The sequence below is a fragment of the Pteropus medius genome, unplaced genomic scaffold (genome assembly GCF_902729225.1).
Source record: "Pteropus medius unplaced genomic scaffold, Ma_sr-lr_union100, whole genome shotgun sequence".
NCBI lineage: Eukaryota > Metazoa > Chordata > Mammalia > Chiroptera > Pteropodidae > Pteropus > Pteropus medius.
The window spans coordinates 541589-559100 of NW_024341895.1; the positions used below are offsets into that span (position 1 = coordinate 541589).

Consider the following 17512-nt stretch of genomic DNA (forward strand, 5'->3'; position numbering starts at 1 on the left):
TCTGTCCCAGCTTGTCCCTGAGTCGTGGTGCCTGCTTGGGCTTTCCTGCACTTTCTCAGCCCTCGGAGCTCTCTGGGGAGCACAGGCTCCCAGCGCTCCACCTCACTTCTGGTGACAAATCAAGTTACCTCCTATACAGACTCACGCTGGGCTGTGATGCTCCCCATGATCCCTTTCATGGCACTTGGATGCAGAAGAAAAGGCTTGGCTCTCCCAACCCTGCCTGGCCCCTGGAACTTGTCACCCCTCACCTCTTGGCTGGCAAAGCCCTCCCTCAGGCTCCTCTGAATTTATCACCAACGGGGTGCAGAGCAGCCAGCTTATCCCCTTCGTTCGTCACCCTCCTTTAGACCCTTCACCTCTACACCTCTTTCCTGTACCTGTGATGCTTGGGCGTCCTGTCACCTCATCTCTAGAAATTGCGGGGATCCTCCCCGCACTCTGAGAGACAGCAGAGCAGCCTGTAGCTCTGTCCCTTCTGCCCCTTGGGGTCTCTCCAGCCATGACCGAGACCCCAGATTATGCCACATGGTGGTTTTGTCCCTAAGGCCACTGCTAGTCAGCCTTGTCACCATCCCCCAAAGGATCTGAAAGCCAAACATTTATTAAGCACCTACTTGATGCACACTGCATTCACGGCCTCTCAGTGTTTACAACAGCCTTGAGAGGTGCAGATGCCACTATCGTACCCATTATACAGATTGGGAAACTGAGGCTCAGAGAGCTTAGGTCACATGCTCAAGCTGCCGAACTTGAAAGTGGCAGAGCAGAGATTCCACAGCTGCACTGCATGGCCTTTTCTTTGTAAGCAGCCTTGGTCTTCGTGGCCAGGCATCCTGGGCTCCTCTGCAGTCACCACCCTCTGACACCATCACTTTATGTTGCAAAAAAGATCAGTGAGCACAGGAGCCATTACCCCCATCTGGGACCAAACTCCTTCACTCCGAAGGTTTTGCTGAACACCTACTGTGCGCTGGGCACCGTGATGGGGCAACAGTGAACTAAGCGAAAGTCCCTGTGCCCATAGGGCTGACATGCTAACAGAGAGACAGAAAAGAAACAAGTAAAACACTGTATTTTACAACACATGGCAAAAATATGATTCATGATAAATGCTATGGGGGAAATGAAGGCAGAAGTAGGATAGGAATATTAGGTCTGAGGGGCTTTTAATATTAGATTAACTAAATATGGTTAATGGTTCCAGGAACCGTTTCTCTCTCGTTTTTTTCCCCCTCTTGCTGGGAAAAATGGTGGCTGTATATATTATCTCATTGTTACCATTATTTTCTGCAAGCTTCACAACGGTAGGGCCTTGTGTCTGTCAGCTTTGCCGCTGTGTAGCCAGCCATTGGTCCTCAGTAGGAGTGAGTAGGGTGGTTGTCAGGGCTCCTGGGATGGGCTTTGTGGCTTTGCCTGCAATACCCACAGACTGCCAGCAGGCGTCAGTAGGAGCACATGTTTGAGCAACACCTAATGGGGAAGGGCTGAAATCTCCAGAACTGAGGGGATGGGAAAAGGAATCGTTTTCACTTTAATGCAATAGCAAAACACTCCATCAGCATGTCAATTAGGCGAAACAAACAACACTGCCCAGAGCAAAAAAGAAAACAGATAACCTCCTGTGGTGTTGGATGCAGCACCCAGCCTGGGTTAGCCTGCCATTGAGACTGGCTGGCTTACTCAGGGCCCTGTCCGGCTGCCAGGACCAGGAACACACTCACTCACAGGAGCTCAGATAAAGAGGGGTTTGTCATCTGCACACAGAGGGCTCTCAAGGAAGCACAGCGGGCCTCCGGGAACCGGAAAGCTGGCGGGCAGCTCGAGTCTCCGGCCTCACTGGGTCTCGTACTTCCCTCGCTGTGTCCGGTCTAGTATCCTCTCTGGGGCTGGCTTCTGCTGCAAGGCCCTTGGTCATAACTCCAGCCACCCCAGGCCACCTTTGATTGACCTTAGGGCTCCGGGGCCCGACACCATCCGACACCCTGTGCAGAGGGGCTCTGAAGGCAAATTCTCAATTCTCTCTGCCCAGACTGGCAGTTGATCTCACTAAAGCCGTTCCGCCGAGGCTAGGGGTCAGGAGTCAGCATGTAAAAGTGGCCGGCCACCTTCCCTCTTTGCTTTCCATCTGGGAACCAGCCTCTGCTTTCATGCCTGTTCATAGCTCATAAATAACGTTGTCCTTGTAGATGAGGGGCTAGACAGAAGTCAAGGGCAGAGAGTGTTCCATGCTTTCCTCCGCTTTAGACATTGGATAAACTCTCCCCTTGGCCAAGGCTGCATGGCCCCCTACCCACCGCCTTCTGGTTCTGCTGGCCTCGGACCATCATCCACCTGGTCTTTCTCCCCCAGGTGAGCATGGCCAGCCTAGACTCAGAGGCCCCGCTGACCTTGAGCTTGAACCTCTCGCGCCTGGGCCGGGCCGAGCACATCCTGGAGCTGCGGCCAGCGCTGGAGAGTCTGGGAGGCCGTGTTCATTATGTCATTGCCCGTGGCAACGAGCAGGGTTTCTTCCGCATGCATCACCTCCGCGGCCTCAGCTCCCTGCAGCTGGGGTGGCGGAGGCCGGGGCCTGGGACCTACCAGCTGGAGGTGGTGAGCGCGGCAGGGCCCTGGGGCATCTGGCCAGAGGGGCAGCCGGGGCCAGGGGTCCTAGCTTTGCGGCTGAAGGTGCGGCTGCAGCTGCTGTAGCCAGGAAAGGCCTGCGCCCGACTCCTGGCTTCAGGCCCCTCCCACAGTCTCCTCTCCAGACTCACTGCCTGGGCACCGCCCAACCCCTGCTTCATTCCATGGAGTTTTGGGGAAACTGATGAATCTGCTCGCTACACACCGCAGGGAGACCCCGGTGACGAGCCCTGGCCTCGATGGGCCCCCCGGCCCCCATGCCATCCTCCTCTCCAGTCGTGGAAGATCCTGGAACTGGGAAGGATCGATCCCTGGTGGTAATGGCTGACCAGGTGGAACCCAGAACTCAGGAAAAATGACGTGCTACACTATGACCTCAGGCGAGCCCAGCCTCTCTCCAACACTCAGTCTTTCCTGGAGACAACTAGAAGCCGCGGCCTGCACCTTCCACCTCCAAACGAGGGTCAAGCAGGGCCCTGGGATTCCCTGCATCTGGTCAATCTCAGGCTTAAACTTCTGCACTGCACCAAGGCTCAGCCCCCGGAGGGTCAGTGGGACATGGGATGGCAGCTGCATTGGGCATGGGGCTCATCCCTCCAAGCAGTAGGGCCCAAGGGGCCCCAGCCAGAGTTGGTGACACACAGCCATTTTCATGCCCCCAGGGAACTGGGCTAGGGTTCCAAGGATGCTTTATATCAGAAGCAGAAAAACAATAAAGTTATTTTGGGTTACCTCTGCCCCCTTGGCACACTCTCAAAGTAAGTAGATACTGCCCACAGCAGCACCACACGGGGAACCAGAGGCCCCAGAAGGGCAGCAGCTGTGGGAAGGATGGGCTCCAGCTCTGTGCTCTGAAGAGAAAGTGTAGGTGAGAGGTGGGTGGACCCAGGGGTGGGGACAGGATCTCAGGGTACAGGTAGGCCCTGCCAACTTCAGACCTGTGAGTTTGGCACAAACTGAGCCCTAGTGGGTTCATGGATACTGATGAAAATGGCTCACGTTTCCAGACCACGTACTACGTACCAGGCAATGGTCTAAGTATTTTCCAGTTATGGACCCATTCAGTTGTCAGTACAACCTCACGGAACAGATGCTACTATTTTTTCCCCATTTTGCAGATTGGAAAACTAAGGCTCAGAGAGGTTAAGCAGTTTGACTAAGATGACTCCAGTTTGCAGGTAGCAGAGCCAGGTTCAAAGTCAGGCAGCCATGCCATCACCCACCGTGATGGCTATCTGCCTGGCTCCAGGTTGGGCTAGACCTCCCCAGTTTGAATGGCCGGGATTCTCATCGCGTTAACGTAGTCAGCGTGTGCATGTCCACGTCACAGACAGGAGTGTATTTAGTCCCCACAAACTTGTATGAGATAGGCAGTGTTATCGCCCCATTTTACAGGGGTGAAGAGTAAGGCTTAGAGAGTTTGTGGAATCTGGCTGGGGTTACCCCCATAGTGTAGTGGGGCCTGGATGTGACTCAGGTTCTTCCAAGTCTGGTCCCTGGCCCCAAACCGCCTCTTGTCCTTACGATGGTGCATTTGGTTTTCATCCAGAACGTTCTCTGTCATGGTGGAAACAGGCTTCCTGAGGACAACACAGTTGAGTGGCTCAAGTCTGGGTAATGACCTGGACCTGGAAGAGTGGCCAGCCTTCCTTGCAGAGTGTCACTAGTGCCTGGCCCCAGGGCACTAGTCCTGGCCAGGGTCTGGTTCGCCTGATTTATCGGGAGCTGCTGGGCGCCTATCAGAGCTTGCAGAGGCTTCTCTGTCTATTAATTAGCCATTCACTATGGCCCTGTGATCTGGGCAGAGCCCCCGCTTTACAGATGAGAAAGGAGGTGCCAAGAGAGTAAGCGGTTTGCTCAAGATCACCAACTGGACATACCTGGATCTGCAGCCAACACTTTCAGTGCTTGCCACCACCACCCCTCCCCCCAGAGCTGTCTCCTGTGAGGGCTGAGCACAGATCCTGGAGTGAGGGGATCACGTGGGATTCAGCATAGGCTAGGGACTCACACCCCATAATGAAATGTGACAGAGACAGGAATGATGACCCATCGAAGGTTTATTTTTTAAAAACAGGCTGAGAGGGGTACCTTAGATGATCTGGCGCTTTGCAAGGACCCAGAGAGACACAGGCATGGCCTAGGGTGGGTGGCAAGAGGCTGCAGGTGGGTGATGTATCTCAACGATTATAAGACCCATTGTCCAGGGCTGGCTAGGAGCAGGAAGGGGCAGCGGGGAGGGAACCAACACAAAGTCAGGCATGAGATTTGGCTTGAAGGTCACGGGCTGGGGCAGCCAGGGCTGCAGGGTGACGCTCATGGTAGAGAAAGGTCCAGCCCATTTTGTGCTGGTTGATGCAGGAGATGTGTGGGCTCAAGGTCCTGCAGAAGGGATTGGAGAGAACGGCAGGCGGTGGGGACTGGGGTGGAGCCAAAGCCCCCCCGGGGCTGGATCAGGGTAGTGACACCTACAACCCTCCCGTGTGTGAGTCTGTGGGGCTGTCCACAGAGCCAGCCCTCCTTGGTCTTGGAGGTGAGTTCCCTGACCCAGTCTGGGCTCATGATGAGCCCTCATCCCTCAGCAGCGGTGATGGGTGAAGGGATGGTCACATGATCTGAGTCCTTACCTGGATCGGCTGCTGCTGGGTGGGAGGTGTTCCTCTGGCTGTTTCTGGTGTGACCTCTAAACATGTACAGCGGTAGCCTGGAGGTTCCAGAGCTAAACTTCTTCACCCCAGAGTGAGAGTCTGTCAAGAGACATGGAAAGAGAAATAGATAAGAGCTCAGCCAATACCCTTTGAGTATCTGCATCTAACCGAGCCTGAAGCTGTTGGCTGGTCATTTGAGCTGATGAATTTCCCATTTACTTGACCTTTCCATCTCTGGCAATTCAGTGTTTTGACTAAAAGAGTTGTTTTTTTCACTCAGTCTCCTACTCCCCAGCAACTAGCTTTCTTGGGGTGGGGCAGCTGTCAGTATGCTGGGCTGCAACCCCCTCCTTGGGGGTTGAGAAGCTCAGAGTCCCGCAGCAGGGAGGGTAGGCACCCTAGATGCTGGGCTGGGGTCTCACCTACCTTGGAAGTTTCTCCTGGTGTCTTGATGATGCTTTGGGAGGGCCTTTTTTTGAATATTCAGAAACTTCATCCCATCTCGCACCCACTTGGCCCGTGGGTTCCCACACACCATCTTCTGTCTATGGGGGAAGTAGAATCTGCAGGTGGGCAGTGGGGATGCCAGGTTAGTGTGTAAGCAGTGAGCAAAGTTACGTGTGAGTCCCCCCAGCTCCCACGGCCCCACTCACATCACGGCCGGCAGATTACAGCTCCCGCTGACATCTTGGCGCAGGTAATATTGGGCACGCCGGAGCACGGTCAGCCTAATGTGGGGGTGGTAGGCCAGGCAGCAGTCCTCAAAGACTCCTGCAATCACACGGCCACCCCAGGCTCCCTTTCCTATGTGCGCCTGTGGAGCTGTATGTACACTGTGTGTGCAGGCATGGCCACTGCCGTAAACATACCGCAAACATAGCATGACAGCCCAGTGGAGGCTGAGGGACAGCCCAGGCAATAAGGAAGCCATTAGGCTCACCTTTAGCCCTTGATATGGGGACAGCTGGCAGGAGTTAGAAAGGGCCTGCACGCTCTGGCTGGGAAAGGCCCGGGACCTCAAAATGAATAGGGGACCAAGGCCATTTCCACTCCTGCTCCGGGGCAGAGGGCCAGGAAGGCAGGTGCAGCTCCCCGAGGAGGGGCCCCAGGCCACCACTCCCTCTGGGTCCCTCCTCTTAAAATGAGCGCCTGGCCCGCTGCTCCTGGTGTCCTGGCTCCTGCTCCAGGCTGGCCCTTCCCCGCCTAGGTCTATCTCAGGTACCTCCTCCTTTCTGTCCCCATCCAAGTGACCACTCCAAGTCACCTGGCAAGAGACCAGGAGGTCTCTTCTCATTTACCCGTTGGTCAAACAACAGCATTTAGAGTTCCTACTCGGTGCCAGGTGTCTGAACAAACACAGAGGGGAATCGGATCCAGCGTTGTCATGGGGGATGGCCTGGTGGGGACACTGGAAAGTTGATCTCTGCTGGCAAGGGAAGCACGGGGACCTGGAGGGGAGGTGCTCAGAGGAGGTGCTAGTGCCAGAGGGCCTGGAGGCAGAGGATGAATTGATAAAGGAGGCAAGGCAGAGGCCTCAAGGATTCTCTGGGATTTGTCTCCTAGAGGGACTAAGTGTGAGTCCTGGTAGAGCACAGAGGAGGAGGGAGGGGTCAATAGGAAGGGATTGAATGGCATGGGAGGGCAAGGGGAAGCAGAGTCAGAGGGACCCTGGGCTGCAGTCCTAGGAAGGAAGTTCCAGGGACTGGAGGCCTTTCTACCCCTGGGATCAAAGGGCCTGGGCTGGGCCCTGCTCCTGGAATGGGCCTCTGATAGCAGACGATGGGAAGAGAGCCCAGCCCCTCCGGGGCAAAGGCTAAGGTCTGCTAGGGGCCAGGCTAGGACCTCAGACCTAGTGAGGGGCAGGTGAGGCAGGTGGGTGAGGCCATGGGGTGAGACCTCGACCCTGCTCCACCTGCTGCTGGGGTTCAGCTGCCTCCCCAGAGCCCACAGGGATGGAGGACACAGTGGGAGGGCTCCTGTTGAGGGAGACACTGAATGCCCAGAACTGGCGTTTCGTCACCAAAATCCTCAAGTGCCTAATCAAGGGAGAAGAGGGAAGGGATTTCCCATTAATAACAGTAATATTTACTGTCGTTGGCCCTGACACTGGGCCAAGCGTTTTGCAGGCATCAGCCCGTCGGATCTTCACAGCCCCTCGCTGTAGTGAGAATTCAGAAGCCCACTTTGCAGATGAGGAAACTGACGCCCATAAAGGCTGAGTAGTGACTCTCAGCCGGACTACCCAGTTAGCCCGAGTAGGGGGATGCCTGGATGGCGACCCATTCCTGCTGGCTTCCGGGGCTCTGCTAGGTTAGGTCACTGCGGTGTGTCTTGCAGTAAGTAGTAGGCCACCGCTGGAAGCCACCCTCTGCTCCCCGCAGTCCCTGGGCCAGCTGGAGTCCCCGCAGGGAGGACTCGGGTCACAGACTGTGGTGGGGGCTCCAGAAAAGAGGCTGGGGGCCCTGCAGCCCCAAGGAGCTGCACAGATGCCAGGAGTTTCTGCATGCTCGGCGCAGGGGAGCTGTCTGCCAGTCAGAGAATTCAGTGGTGGAGATGGACTCAGGGAAGGCTTCTGGAGCTGGGGACAGGCAAATGGGAGGCATAGAAGGATGGATGGGGAAAGGAGAAATCTGGGGGAGGTGGGTAGGTATGGCCTAGACAGTACCTGGAGCGTGGACAGCAGGGACCCAGGTGCCCACGAAGCAGGCCACCAGGAAGACCAGGAGCCACAATTTCATGGCACAGGCTGGTTCTCCTTGCGAGCCTTGAGAGCTAACGGGGAAGGTGGAGGTAGGGAGGACCCAAAATGAGCAGCGGCAGGCACTGAGAACACCCAGTGGCAGACAGACACGGGTTGGGGACAAGTCATTCCAGAGGGACGGGCTGTTGGTCTCACCTGGGGGGGGCTACACTTACCAAAGCCTATGGAGTCCCTGGTGCCTCCGGACGTATAGCAATCTCTCCTGCCCACCAGCCCGCAGGCTTTTTCCCTTTATAGATAGAGCCCCACCCTGCTATCACCTGCCCTCCACCCACCTTCCTCCTCCCCACCTCCTCAACCACTCCACCTCCAGGCTTCTCCCTCCTGTCCTGCCCTCCTCTCTTTTCCTTTCTCTTTCTAGCTCCTCTATGCAAGGTCAGGGTACACTTGGAGGCGAGTTGGGGGTAACTGGAGACAAGAGGACTCAAATCAAGAAACACTGACTCCCTTAATCAACTACTCAGATGCAGAACAGAGGTTTGGCTCCCTCTCCATGAGAGGTTGACAGATAGATGCGGATGGTCAGCCCAGGCCACTTGAAAGCTGGCTGCCCTGTGACCCCCCCCTTCCTCCCCCATCCCAGGCCTCTCAGCCAGCACCCTTTCTCCCTGAAGAGCCCTTTCTCCTCCTCCCATTCCCTCTCCTCCGCACACTGGGTGGCTTCCTGTGGACAGGCCTCGGGCTGCCTAGAGCCCCAGGAAGAGCCTTCACCTCTACTCCCCACTCCCAAAACACCTGTTCTTCTGGGGCCCCGGCTTTATCCCATTTTTCTCTCCCTCCACAAGATGGGGTGACATGTCACAGAAATGTCCTAGTGTTAGAACAAGCAAATCTGTAGAAACAGAAAATAAAATTAGTGGCTGCCATGGGCTGGGAGGGGTAGAGAATGAGGGGGTGACAGCAAAAGGGTGTTTTTGATTCTGAAATTATGGTGATGGTCGAGCGACTCTGCAAATAAACATCGCGGAATAGTCCACTTGCAATGGATGCACTGTATGATATGCGAATTTTTCTGAACGTTATCTTGAGAATAATCTCAATAAAACTATTAACCACTACAACAAAGAAATGCTCGGGTTTTGGGAGAAAAGCAAGTAGCCCCACGTAACCACGCCGGCGGGAATCAAATAATCTAGAAGCCGTTTCTTCTTTCCCTGGGTCGCATGACTGATTGGAAGCAAGAACAGAGGGGTTGCAGCAGGCAGGGTTGGGGAGGACTAGATGGGTGGAGCTTAACGCCGGGGCGGGACTTGGCGGAAGGTACCAGGCCCCAGGGGCGGGGCTTTCTGGGTGGGGCTTAGACATGGGGCGGGGCTTATGGGACTCGCTCTGCCCAAGCCGCTAAGATGCACCTGGGCTCGGGCGTCCAGCAGTCCTGTGGCGGTCGCTGTGGCCGTCCCCAGGATGGGCGAAGCTGGGCCGGGACACGGCTCCGCGTGGCTGAGGGCGTGGGGACGCGGCGGGACCGGCCGGAGCCAGCCTTCCCGCTCCGGCCCACTGCCCTTGCCTGCCCCTGACTACCTAGACTTGGCCGAGGTCCCGGGAGAGTGAGTCCCCTTCCCCGCCCGGCCCCTCTCGGTTTGTCCCACCCACAACCTTGATAGGGCACGGGGAGTGTGGGGCAGGGCAGGAGGGGTGGGGGTCGCTGCTGAAGAACCAGGAAGCAGAGCAGACAGGGATTTACGAGCTGTTGGACCAGTTCAGAACCCAGGTATCGGCGGGAGACAAGATGCTCAAGGAGGCCAGGCCCTGAATGAAACCCCGGAGTTCTGAAGACCGCAGCTGCTGAGTGTGGGAAGGGCCACATATTCATGGACGGGCTGAACTGGGAGAGGGGAGGCCTCTTCCGTTCCTACAACTGCTGGAGACATTAAGGATAAACTGCTTCCAGCAGGGGCCCCTCTTTTCATCATGTGTGGAATGAGCACAGCTGGGGGGTCAAAAGCTTCCTGCTTCCTGGTCACTAGCTCTGACAATGGTGGCCGTTGGGTGGTCTCCAGCCTGGAGCTGAGCTGGAGAGACTGACCATAACCCAGGGCCTGCAGAAGGCACCTCTAGTTGGTGGCCCTTCTGCAGAGCAGGGTGGGCGGTGAGTTCTGGGAAGGAATTTTCCAGGATGCCTTGCCGGCCTATGTCTTGACTTTCAGAAACTTGGATTATAGACTGTCTCTGTGTGGCCCCTTTTGCTATGTTCCCAGTGTGGTTGGCCCTGCTCCCTCCTCCAAGGCCGGCTTTGAGGCGCTTCCCTCACTAGACTGTGTTCCAGGGGGCAACTGCAATGATGGCCACGGTGGGACTCGGGCTACTGGCACTGGTCATGGCCTTGGCCTCAGCCCTTGTGCTTTTGCTCTTACCAGATGTGTGAGGACCAGGCCAGCTGAACTGCCCCCAGCTGCAGAGGGGACTGCCTGACACCAGCCCTGCCAGGCTGGGGCTGGGGCAGGCACGAAGTGATGAAGGTGGCTGGTGTGCCATGAAGAGAATATCCCAAAGGGTCCCAAGGACATCTTCAAAGCTGCCGAGCTCCGTTCACCCCTCCCACACGGGTTTTCTGAGTGCCTCAGATACCAGCCCTGAGGTAATGGCAGTAAGGAAGCAGATGTGTCCCCGCCATGAATATGACAAAGATGTCACTGATCCTCAGTGGATACCTGTGTGGAGGCCACTTGTTATCTCATTCATTCAGCACTTAAGCGAGTACTTTCTGTATGCTAGGCACTGGGCTGGGTGCCAGGACAAGCAGTGAAAGAGACAGATAGATGGTCCCAGTGCAGAGCAGATAAGACAAGCAGCAAAAAATGAAGCAAGATATTGTGAGTTTAGGATCATTGCTATAAATCCCGAGTGATAGGGAGGTGCTGGGGATCGGCGGAACTCCTTTAAAAAGAGTGGCTTGAAGTAATCATAAACCTAGGGGTTTAATATTTATCCCTATTTTATAAGGGGAAAAAACCATCAGCTGAGGCCCAGAGGGGTTAAGTTGCTTAACCAAGTGAGCAGAGTCCAGATTCCAAGCTTAGGTTCCACATGTACTATGGAGTGCTGTATTAAAAATGTCTTTAAAAAATTTTTTAATGTCTTTTATTCAACCCTATCTAACAACATATTATCATTTCAACATGTAATCAAAATGAAAATGACTAATGAGATGTTTTCCTTTTTGGCATAGTAAGTCTTCAAAACGTGGCTTATCGTATGCCTGCAGTACACTTCAAGTGCTGAATAGCCACGTGTGGCTGCTGTCTACCTTATCGGACAGTGCAGTTCTAGCCGTAGATGATGGTCAACTCATAATTTTTTGTTGTTTCTTTTTTATATTTTTCGAAACTGTTTCTTAAGAGCAGTTTAATTTTCCCAGCAAAACTGAGGAGGTGGTACGGAGAATTCCCATATACGTCACGTGCTACACATGCACAGCCTCCCCCACAATCAGCGTCCCCACCAGACAGTATATGTTACCATCAGTGAACCTACACTGACATGTCATCATTGCCTAGAGTCCGTAGTTTACATTAGGGTTCACTCCTGGTGCTGTACATTCTGTGGGTTTGGATAACTGTATATTGACATGTATTGATCATCATATTTCACGGCCCTAAAAACTCTCGGTGCTCCAAGCATGTCTTTTTCATTCTGATATTTTGACAGTTGGGACCTTGCGGGACCTGGAGGGCCTGCCCCTTCCAGGGCTAGCCAGTTCCTAGAGATAGTAAATGAGTTGCTTGTGTGCACCTTTCGTATGCAAAACAGCTAATCCAAAACCATACCCCCAACCCCTTCCACAGCCCCCCATCCCTGTTAAGACTCTCACATTCCAGGAGGCATTGTTCCTGTGCCGCAATCACCCCAGGGCCAGGTGCCACTCGACCAGGGCCAGCCCCTAAGCCTTAGAGCATGTTCAAATTATTCAAACCAGCCGATCTCGAACCCGTTTATGCTGCCCTGCTCACTCCTTCCTAGGGAAACCACAATAAAGGCTCTTGCCTGGTCCTCCGCCCCCTTCCTCTGCCTCGTGACTGCCCCCTGACTGCCCCGGTGCTGCCCCATGTAGTTCTGCTGGCTTGCAGGCCCCCTCCTTGAGATCTGTGAGTAACAGAGTGTCTTTTTAATGGCAATCCTCTCCTGATCTGTTAACCTCACCAGACCTGCATAATAATAAAAATCTACATTTTAAAACAGGTGCCAAGTGATGAGTGCAGAGCCAGAGACAGAGGACAGATAAGAGATGCACCACTCCCCATGTGGGGTTCGAAGCCAGTGGGGGACATTCACAGGATGCTGCAAGGCTGCTCGGTCAGCATTCTAGAGGAACGTCCACACGCAGGCTATGGGGGTGCAGAGGGCACCCCACCAGGCCTCCAGAGGGAACAACCGCTGAATGGAGACCCGAAGGACAAACAGGTGTTAGTCAGAGGCCAGACCAGAGCAGGATGTCAGAGGGACCTGCCAAGTGCAGGATGGCTAGGACAGAAGATGGGGATGGGGCTGGGTAACAGAAGATAAGGTGGGAGGGGACAGGCTATTCAGGGTCTCACATGTTAAGCCAAGAAGGGTGACCTTCATCGAGAGGGCACTGGGGAGCTGCTGAGGGATTTAGCCAGGTGAGGGTAGCAGTCAGGTCTGCGCTGGAGCTCTGCAGAGGTCACGGGGAAGATGCACTGGGGGGCCATGAGCCCAGGTGAAAGAAGGCTCAACAGTTAACAGCCTGTCTTCCCCTGAGGGCTGTGAGGAAGCCCCTTTCCCAGTCCTTTCATGCCCTCTACCAGCAAGAAATAATTCTGGAAATATTTACTGAGGTCTATTATGTGCCAGGTTGAGTAGTTACAACAGTAACAAAACATATAGTCCCTACTGCCATGGAGACTTTTCATTTTTGTTTTTCTAACAAAGAGGTTACAATAGCAACTGATGAATGCTGAAATGACATAAAACAGGGACCTAGAAAAGAGAAAAAAACAAATATCTAAAATCAGAAATGAAAATGGGAACATAACTACTGACCGTACAGAAATAAATAAAAAGGATTATAGGAGAATACTATGAATAATTTTACGCCAACGAATTAGATAACCGAAATGATATTGGCAAATTGCTAGAAACAAACTACCAAAACTGACTGGAGAAGAAATAGAAAACCTGAAAAGACCTATGATACATAAGGAGATTGAAGCAGTAATCAAAAGCCTCCCAACAAAGAAAAGTCGTGGACAAGATGGCTTCACCAGTGAATTCAACCAAACATTTAAAGAAAAATTAATGCAAATTCTTCTCAAACTCTTCCAATAAAAAAAAAAGAGAGAGAGAGAAGAGGAGGGAACACATCCTTGCTCACCTTTTCTATAAGGTCAGCATAACCTTGATACTAAAACCACACACACACAACCATCAAAACTACGAAAGTCAGCAAAGTTCCACTATACAAGACAAACACGCAAAAATTAGTTGCATTTCCATACAATAGCAATGAGCAATTTGAAAAGGAAATTTAAAAACAATTCCATTTATAATGGCATAAAAAAATAAATAGGAATAAATTTTACTAAGAAATGTAAAATGTATAGACTAAAAAACTACAAAACATTGCTGAAATTCAAGAGAGGCACAGATTGGAAGACTTAATATTCTTAAGATGGCAGTGCTCCCCAAAGTGATCTATACATTCAATACAATTCCTATCAGAATACCAATGACCTTTTTTGCACAATAGGAAAAGCAGACCAAATATTAATATGGAATTACAGGAGGCCCTCAACAGCCAATCAAATGGGGTCCAGGGCCACCCCTTCAGGACAGGGCAAATTTGTCCGAATGGGGCGAGACTCAAGTCCTGCACTGAGAGAGAAGAGGGTTCTTGGCGGAGAGTAAGAAAGCATCCAAACACACACCAAAGCTAGAGTCAAAAGGAGAGTTTATTAGAGAAGAGGTGACGTGCCACAGAGCGTGGTCTCCTCTCAGAGGCAGAGAGTGAGAGAGACAGAGAGAGGGACACTGAATGTTCAGGGAATTCAGTTATTATATCATTCTTTAGTTCCTGTGAGTTATAGTTTAAAGACTTTGTTTACCCATTTCCTCTGATATTGATGTATAGTGAGGAAGAAGGGGAAGGGGAAGAGTATTTAGCGTGAAAAGGTAAGAATATGTAGTGTGAAAGGCCTGCTGGCAGTTCCCAGCCTGTGATCCATAGGTTCCCCATGGTTTTAGCCATAGGGAATGAATGATTTTATTTTGTGTAGGGCGCCACTTAAAAACTTTTCCTGTTTTCCCTTCAGGGTGCGGGGAAATGGGTTGTCAGTAGTCCCAGCAGAAATCGTCCTTCTGCAGGTGTCCTCGGGGTCTGGCTGCCGGGCTGATCAGCGTACCGCAGTCTCTGAATACGGCTTGATTTACACATTAGTTCTCTTGCCTCCTCCCTGCATTAGGACCAGCCCTTTTCCTCCCATACTTTGTCAGAACCCGCAGCTCCCTCTGGCCACCACGGTCGGGCGTGTCCTCTCTGACAGCAGTTCCCAGTCCAGCACTGCCCCTCACTCAGCCCCTGAGCCCTGACGCCTTCACCTTGCCAGATATTTCTTCACAGGGTTATCAAGTCTGGGGGGAGGAGTTCTACTCTTTAAGATGTTCTGAACAGAATCTGTCACTCCCAAGAGAAAACAAACGAAAATACAGTTGACCTGTGAACAAGGGTGCATGTGTGTGTGTGGTGGGGGGGTTGGGACGCCAACCCCCCACTCCACGCAAGTGCAATAAAAAATCTGCGTATAGATAGGAAACACAGGCCTAGCTGGGGTGTAGGTCTTTGAGGCTCTGCTGTCAGACTACCTTAAAATTGGGGTGTGGGCTCTGGCCCAACAGTGGCCCCCCCACTCCCCCCACCCCGTGACTGCTCAGGGTTCCCTGGAGAGGTGGAGGGCGGGGGCGCTGGCCCTCTGTACAAAATGGGAGATGATGAAGCAGGCAAGACGGTCTTTATTCAAAAAATGTGCTCAGTGCCACACGGTGAGAAAAGGTAGAAAACACAAGACTGGTCCAAATCTCTGGGGCCTTTTTGCCACAAAACAGGGCAAGCACCAGGATGTTCTTATTCTGATTTTCTTACTCTGTTATCTGGGAAGAGAAACCTCTGATGGAATGCAAAGAAATATATCCCTGAAACTAAAATGATCTTTGCTGGTTTTCAAAAGAAGAGTGAGAGAGATCACATTCAATAGTTGAAACGGGCAACATCTCTATGAAATGTTCTTGCAACTTAAAAAGATATATTAGTTATAAGCCAAAATTTTCCAATTTCAAATATTGCATGTTTACTAAAGTCGTATTTGATCTTTCTTGATCAGCTTGTAGTAAGTTTAACATTTTAAAATAAAAGTTGGTATTTTTGATTGTGTGTAATCTACTGATCAAATACTCTTCAGAGTCTGAATTTATTTTCATCTGCTCCCTGACGATGTGATAAAGTCAGGATGGAGGAGGAGAGGGAAGGAAACTGAAATCTATTGTGTTTCAGTAGTCTCTACATTTGCAAAATATTTGCAAAATATTTTATAAGGCTTTGCAAATGAAGATAGCATCCACATACTTATTTCTCTGTAATTTAAATGTAAGTATAGCAGACATTAGTTTTTGTTAACCCATGTTTGGCTATGTGTTTGCCTTTTATTATAAATAATACTTAAGAAAAAAAGTAGGGAAAATTAAGTCAATATTTGGTCTTACCTTAGGAATACTATTGGAGCAGGAGAAAAAGCAAATTGTTGACCATGGGTGACATAAAATCAAACCTAGTAAGAAGAAAAAACATGTTCCATGTTAATAAACATTTATACCATAAAAAAACCCTGCATATAACTTTGATTCCTCAAGAATTTAACTAAAGTTCTCCCCCAGTATCCACAGGAGATTGGTTTCAGGACTCAAAATCCACACATGCTCAAGTCTCTGATTTCAGATGATGTAGAAGAGTGCATCCATGGATTCCCAACCGTGGCTTAAAAATACTGTTTTTGGTGCATGGTTGGTTGAATCTGTGGTTGTGAAACCCAGGGATATGGAGAGCCAACTGTATATTTATTGAACAAAATCCACATGTAAGTGAACCCACATAATTCAAGGATCAACTGTAAATAGAACTGTGTGTTTCAACCAGGAGTTGGGGGCCTCAGAGCAGCCCCACCTCACCCCCATCCACCCCAGATATGTGGAAACTCATAGGCCTCCGAAAAGAGTTTGAAAACCACCTGCTTAGAGGGAAAAGTAGAGTCCCATAGAAATGGTCAAATTCTCTATTTCTTCTTGAATCGGTTTTGGTAGTTTGTTTCTATGAATTTGTCGATTTCATCTAGGTTATCTAAATCGTTGGCACACAATTGTTCATAGTTACTTATAACCCTTCGTATTTCTATAAAGTCAGTTGTTATGTCCCCACTTTCATTTCTGATTTTAGTTATGTTTTTTCTTAGTCTAGATAAAGGTTTGTCAATTTTGTTGATCTTTTCAAAGAACCAACTGTTGGTTTTGTTGATTCTATTGCTTTTCTATTCTCTGTTCTACTATTCCACTATAATCTTTATTATTTCCCTCTTTCTGCTAGCTTTGGGTTTAGCTTATTCTTTTTCTAGTTCCTTAAGGTATAAAGTTAGGTTATCTATTGAAGATCTTTCTTCTTTTTTAATGCAGCACTTAAAAGCTATATTTCTCTCTGAGCACTGCTTTTCCTGCATCCCATAGATTTTGGTATATTGTGTTTTCATTTTCTTTTATCTCAAAGTATTTTTAAATGTCTCTTGTGATTTCTTCTTTGACTCATTGGTTAAGAGTATGTTATCTTCCAGTTTTCCCTCTGTCATTGATTTCTACCTTCATTCCATTGTGGTCAGAAAAAATACTTTGTATGCTTTCAAACTTTTCACATTTATTGAGACTTGTTTTGTGGCCTAACTTATGGTCTATACTGGAGAATGTATTATGTGCACTTGAGAAAAATGTGTATTCTGCTGTTGTTGGGTGAAGTGTTTTACATATTAGGTTGAGTTACAATCATTATTGAAAGTGGAGTATTTAAGTCTCCAACTATTATTGTAGAATTGTCTGTTTCTCCCTTCAATTCTGCCAATGTTTGATTCACATATTTTGGGGCCACGTAGTTTGGTAAATATACATTTATAATGAATGTATCCTCTTGGTGGAATGACCCTTTTCTTTTATCAGTAGATAATGCCTTTCATTGTTTCTTCTAACAATTTTCGACTTAAAATCTATCTCGTCTGATATTTGTATAGCTATTCTAGCTCTCTTTTGGTTACTTTACTATTTGCTTGGAATACCTTTTCTCATTCTTTCATTTTCAAGCTTTTTGTGTTTCTGGATCTAAAGTTAGTCTCTTGTAGACAGCATATAGCTGGGTCACATTTTTTACCCATTCTATCAGTCTCTGTTGTTTTTTTTTTTTTTATTTAGAGAGTTTAATCCATTTACATTTAAA

General features: G+C 50.5%; 2 protein-coding genes and 1 pseudogene across 6 annotated transcripts in view; 2 read left to right on the top strand and 1 right to left on the bottom strand.

The window, feature by feature from the left end:
- The window catches only part of FBN3 (fibrillin 3), a 52382-nt gene extending 49014 nt beyond the window's left edge, over positions 1-3368 (top strand). The window contains exon 60 of the mRNA XM_039858347.1: positions 2353-3368. Within this exon, the coding sequence (XP_039714281.1) occupies positions 2353-2691 (339 nt within the window). The 3' untranslated portion in view covers positions 2692-3368. The remainder of the gene's footprint in view (positions 1-2352) is intronic.
- A 1299-nt stretch (positions 3369-4667) lies between these two features.
- Positions 4668-17512, bottom strand: part of CCL25 (C-C motif chemokine ligand 25) — a 28304-nt gene continuing 15459 nt past the window's right edge. For 2 of the 5 annotated variants that reach the window (XM_039857891.1, XM_039857900.1), the window contains 7 exons: positions 15748-15812; positions 8770-8866; positions 7939-8045; positions 5927-6044; positions 5700-5836; positions 5253-5372; positions 4668-5007 (listed from right to left, as the gene is read on the bottom strand). In XM_039857891.1, coding sequence (XP_039713825.1) covers positions 5000-5007; positions 5253-5372; positions 5700-5836; positions 5927-6044; positions 7939-8045; positions 8770-8831 — 552 coding nt within the window. In that variant the 5' untranslated portion in view covers positions 8832-8866; positions 15748-15812 and the 3' untranslated portion in view covers positions 4668-4999. Of the gene's footprint in view, positions 5008-5252; positions 5373-5699; positions 5837-5926; positions 6877-7938; positions 8046-8769; positions 12973-15747; positions 15813-17512 lie in introns of those variants that run through there. The other 3 variants (XM_039857884.1, XM_039857896.1, XM_039857875.1) reach the window with 2 other exon arrangements.
- On the top strand, positions 14970-15266 carry LOC120599336 (cytochrome c, testis-specific-like; annotated as a pseudogene).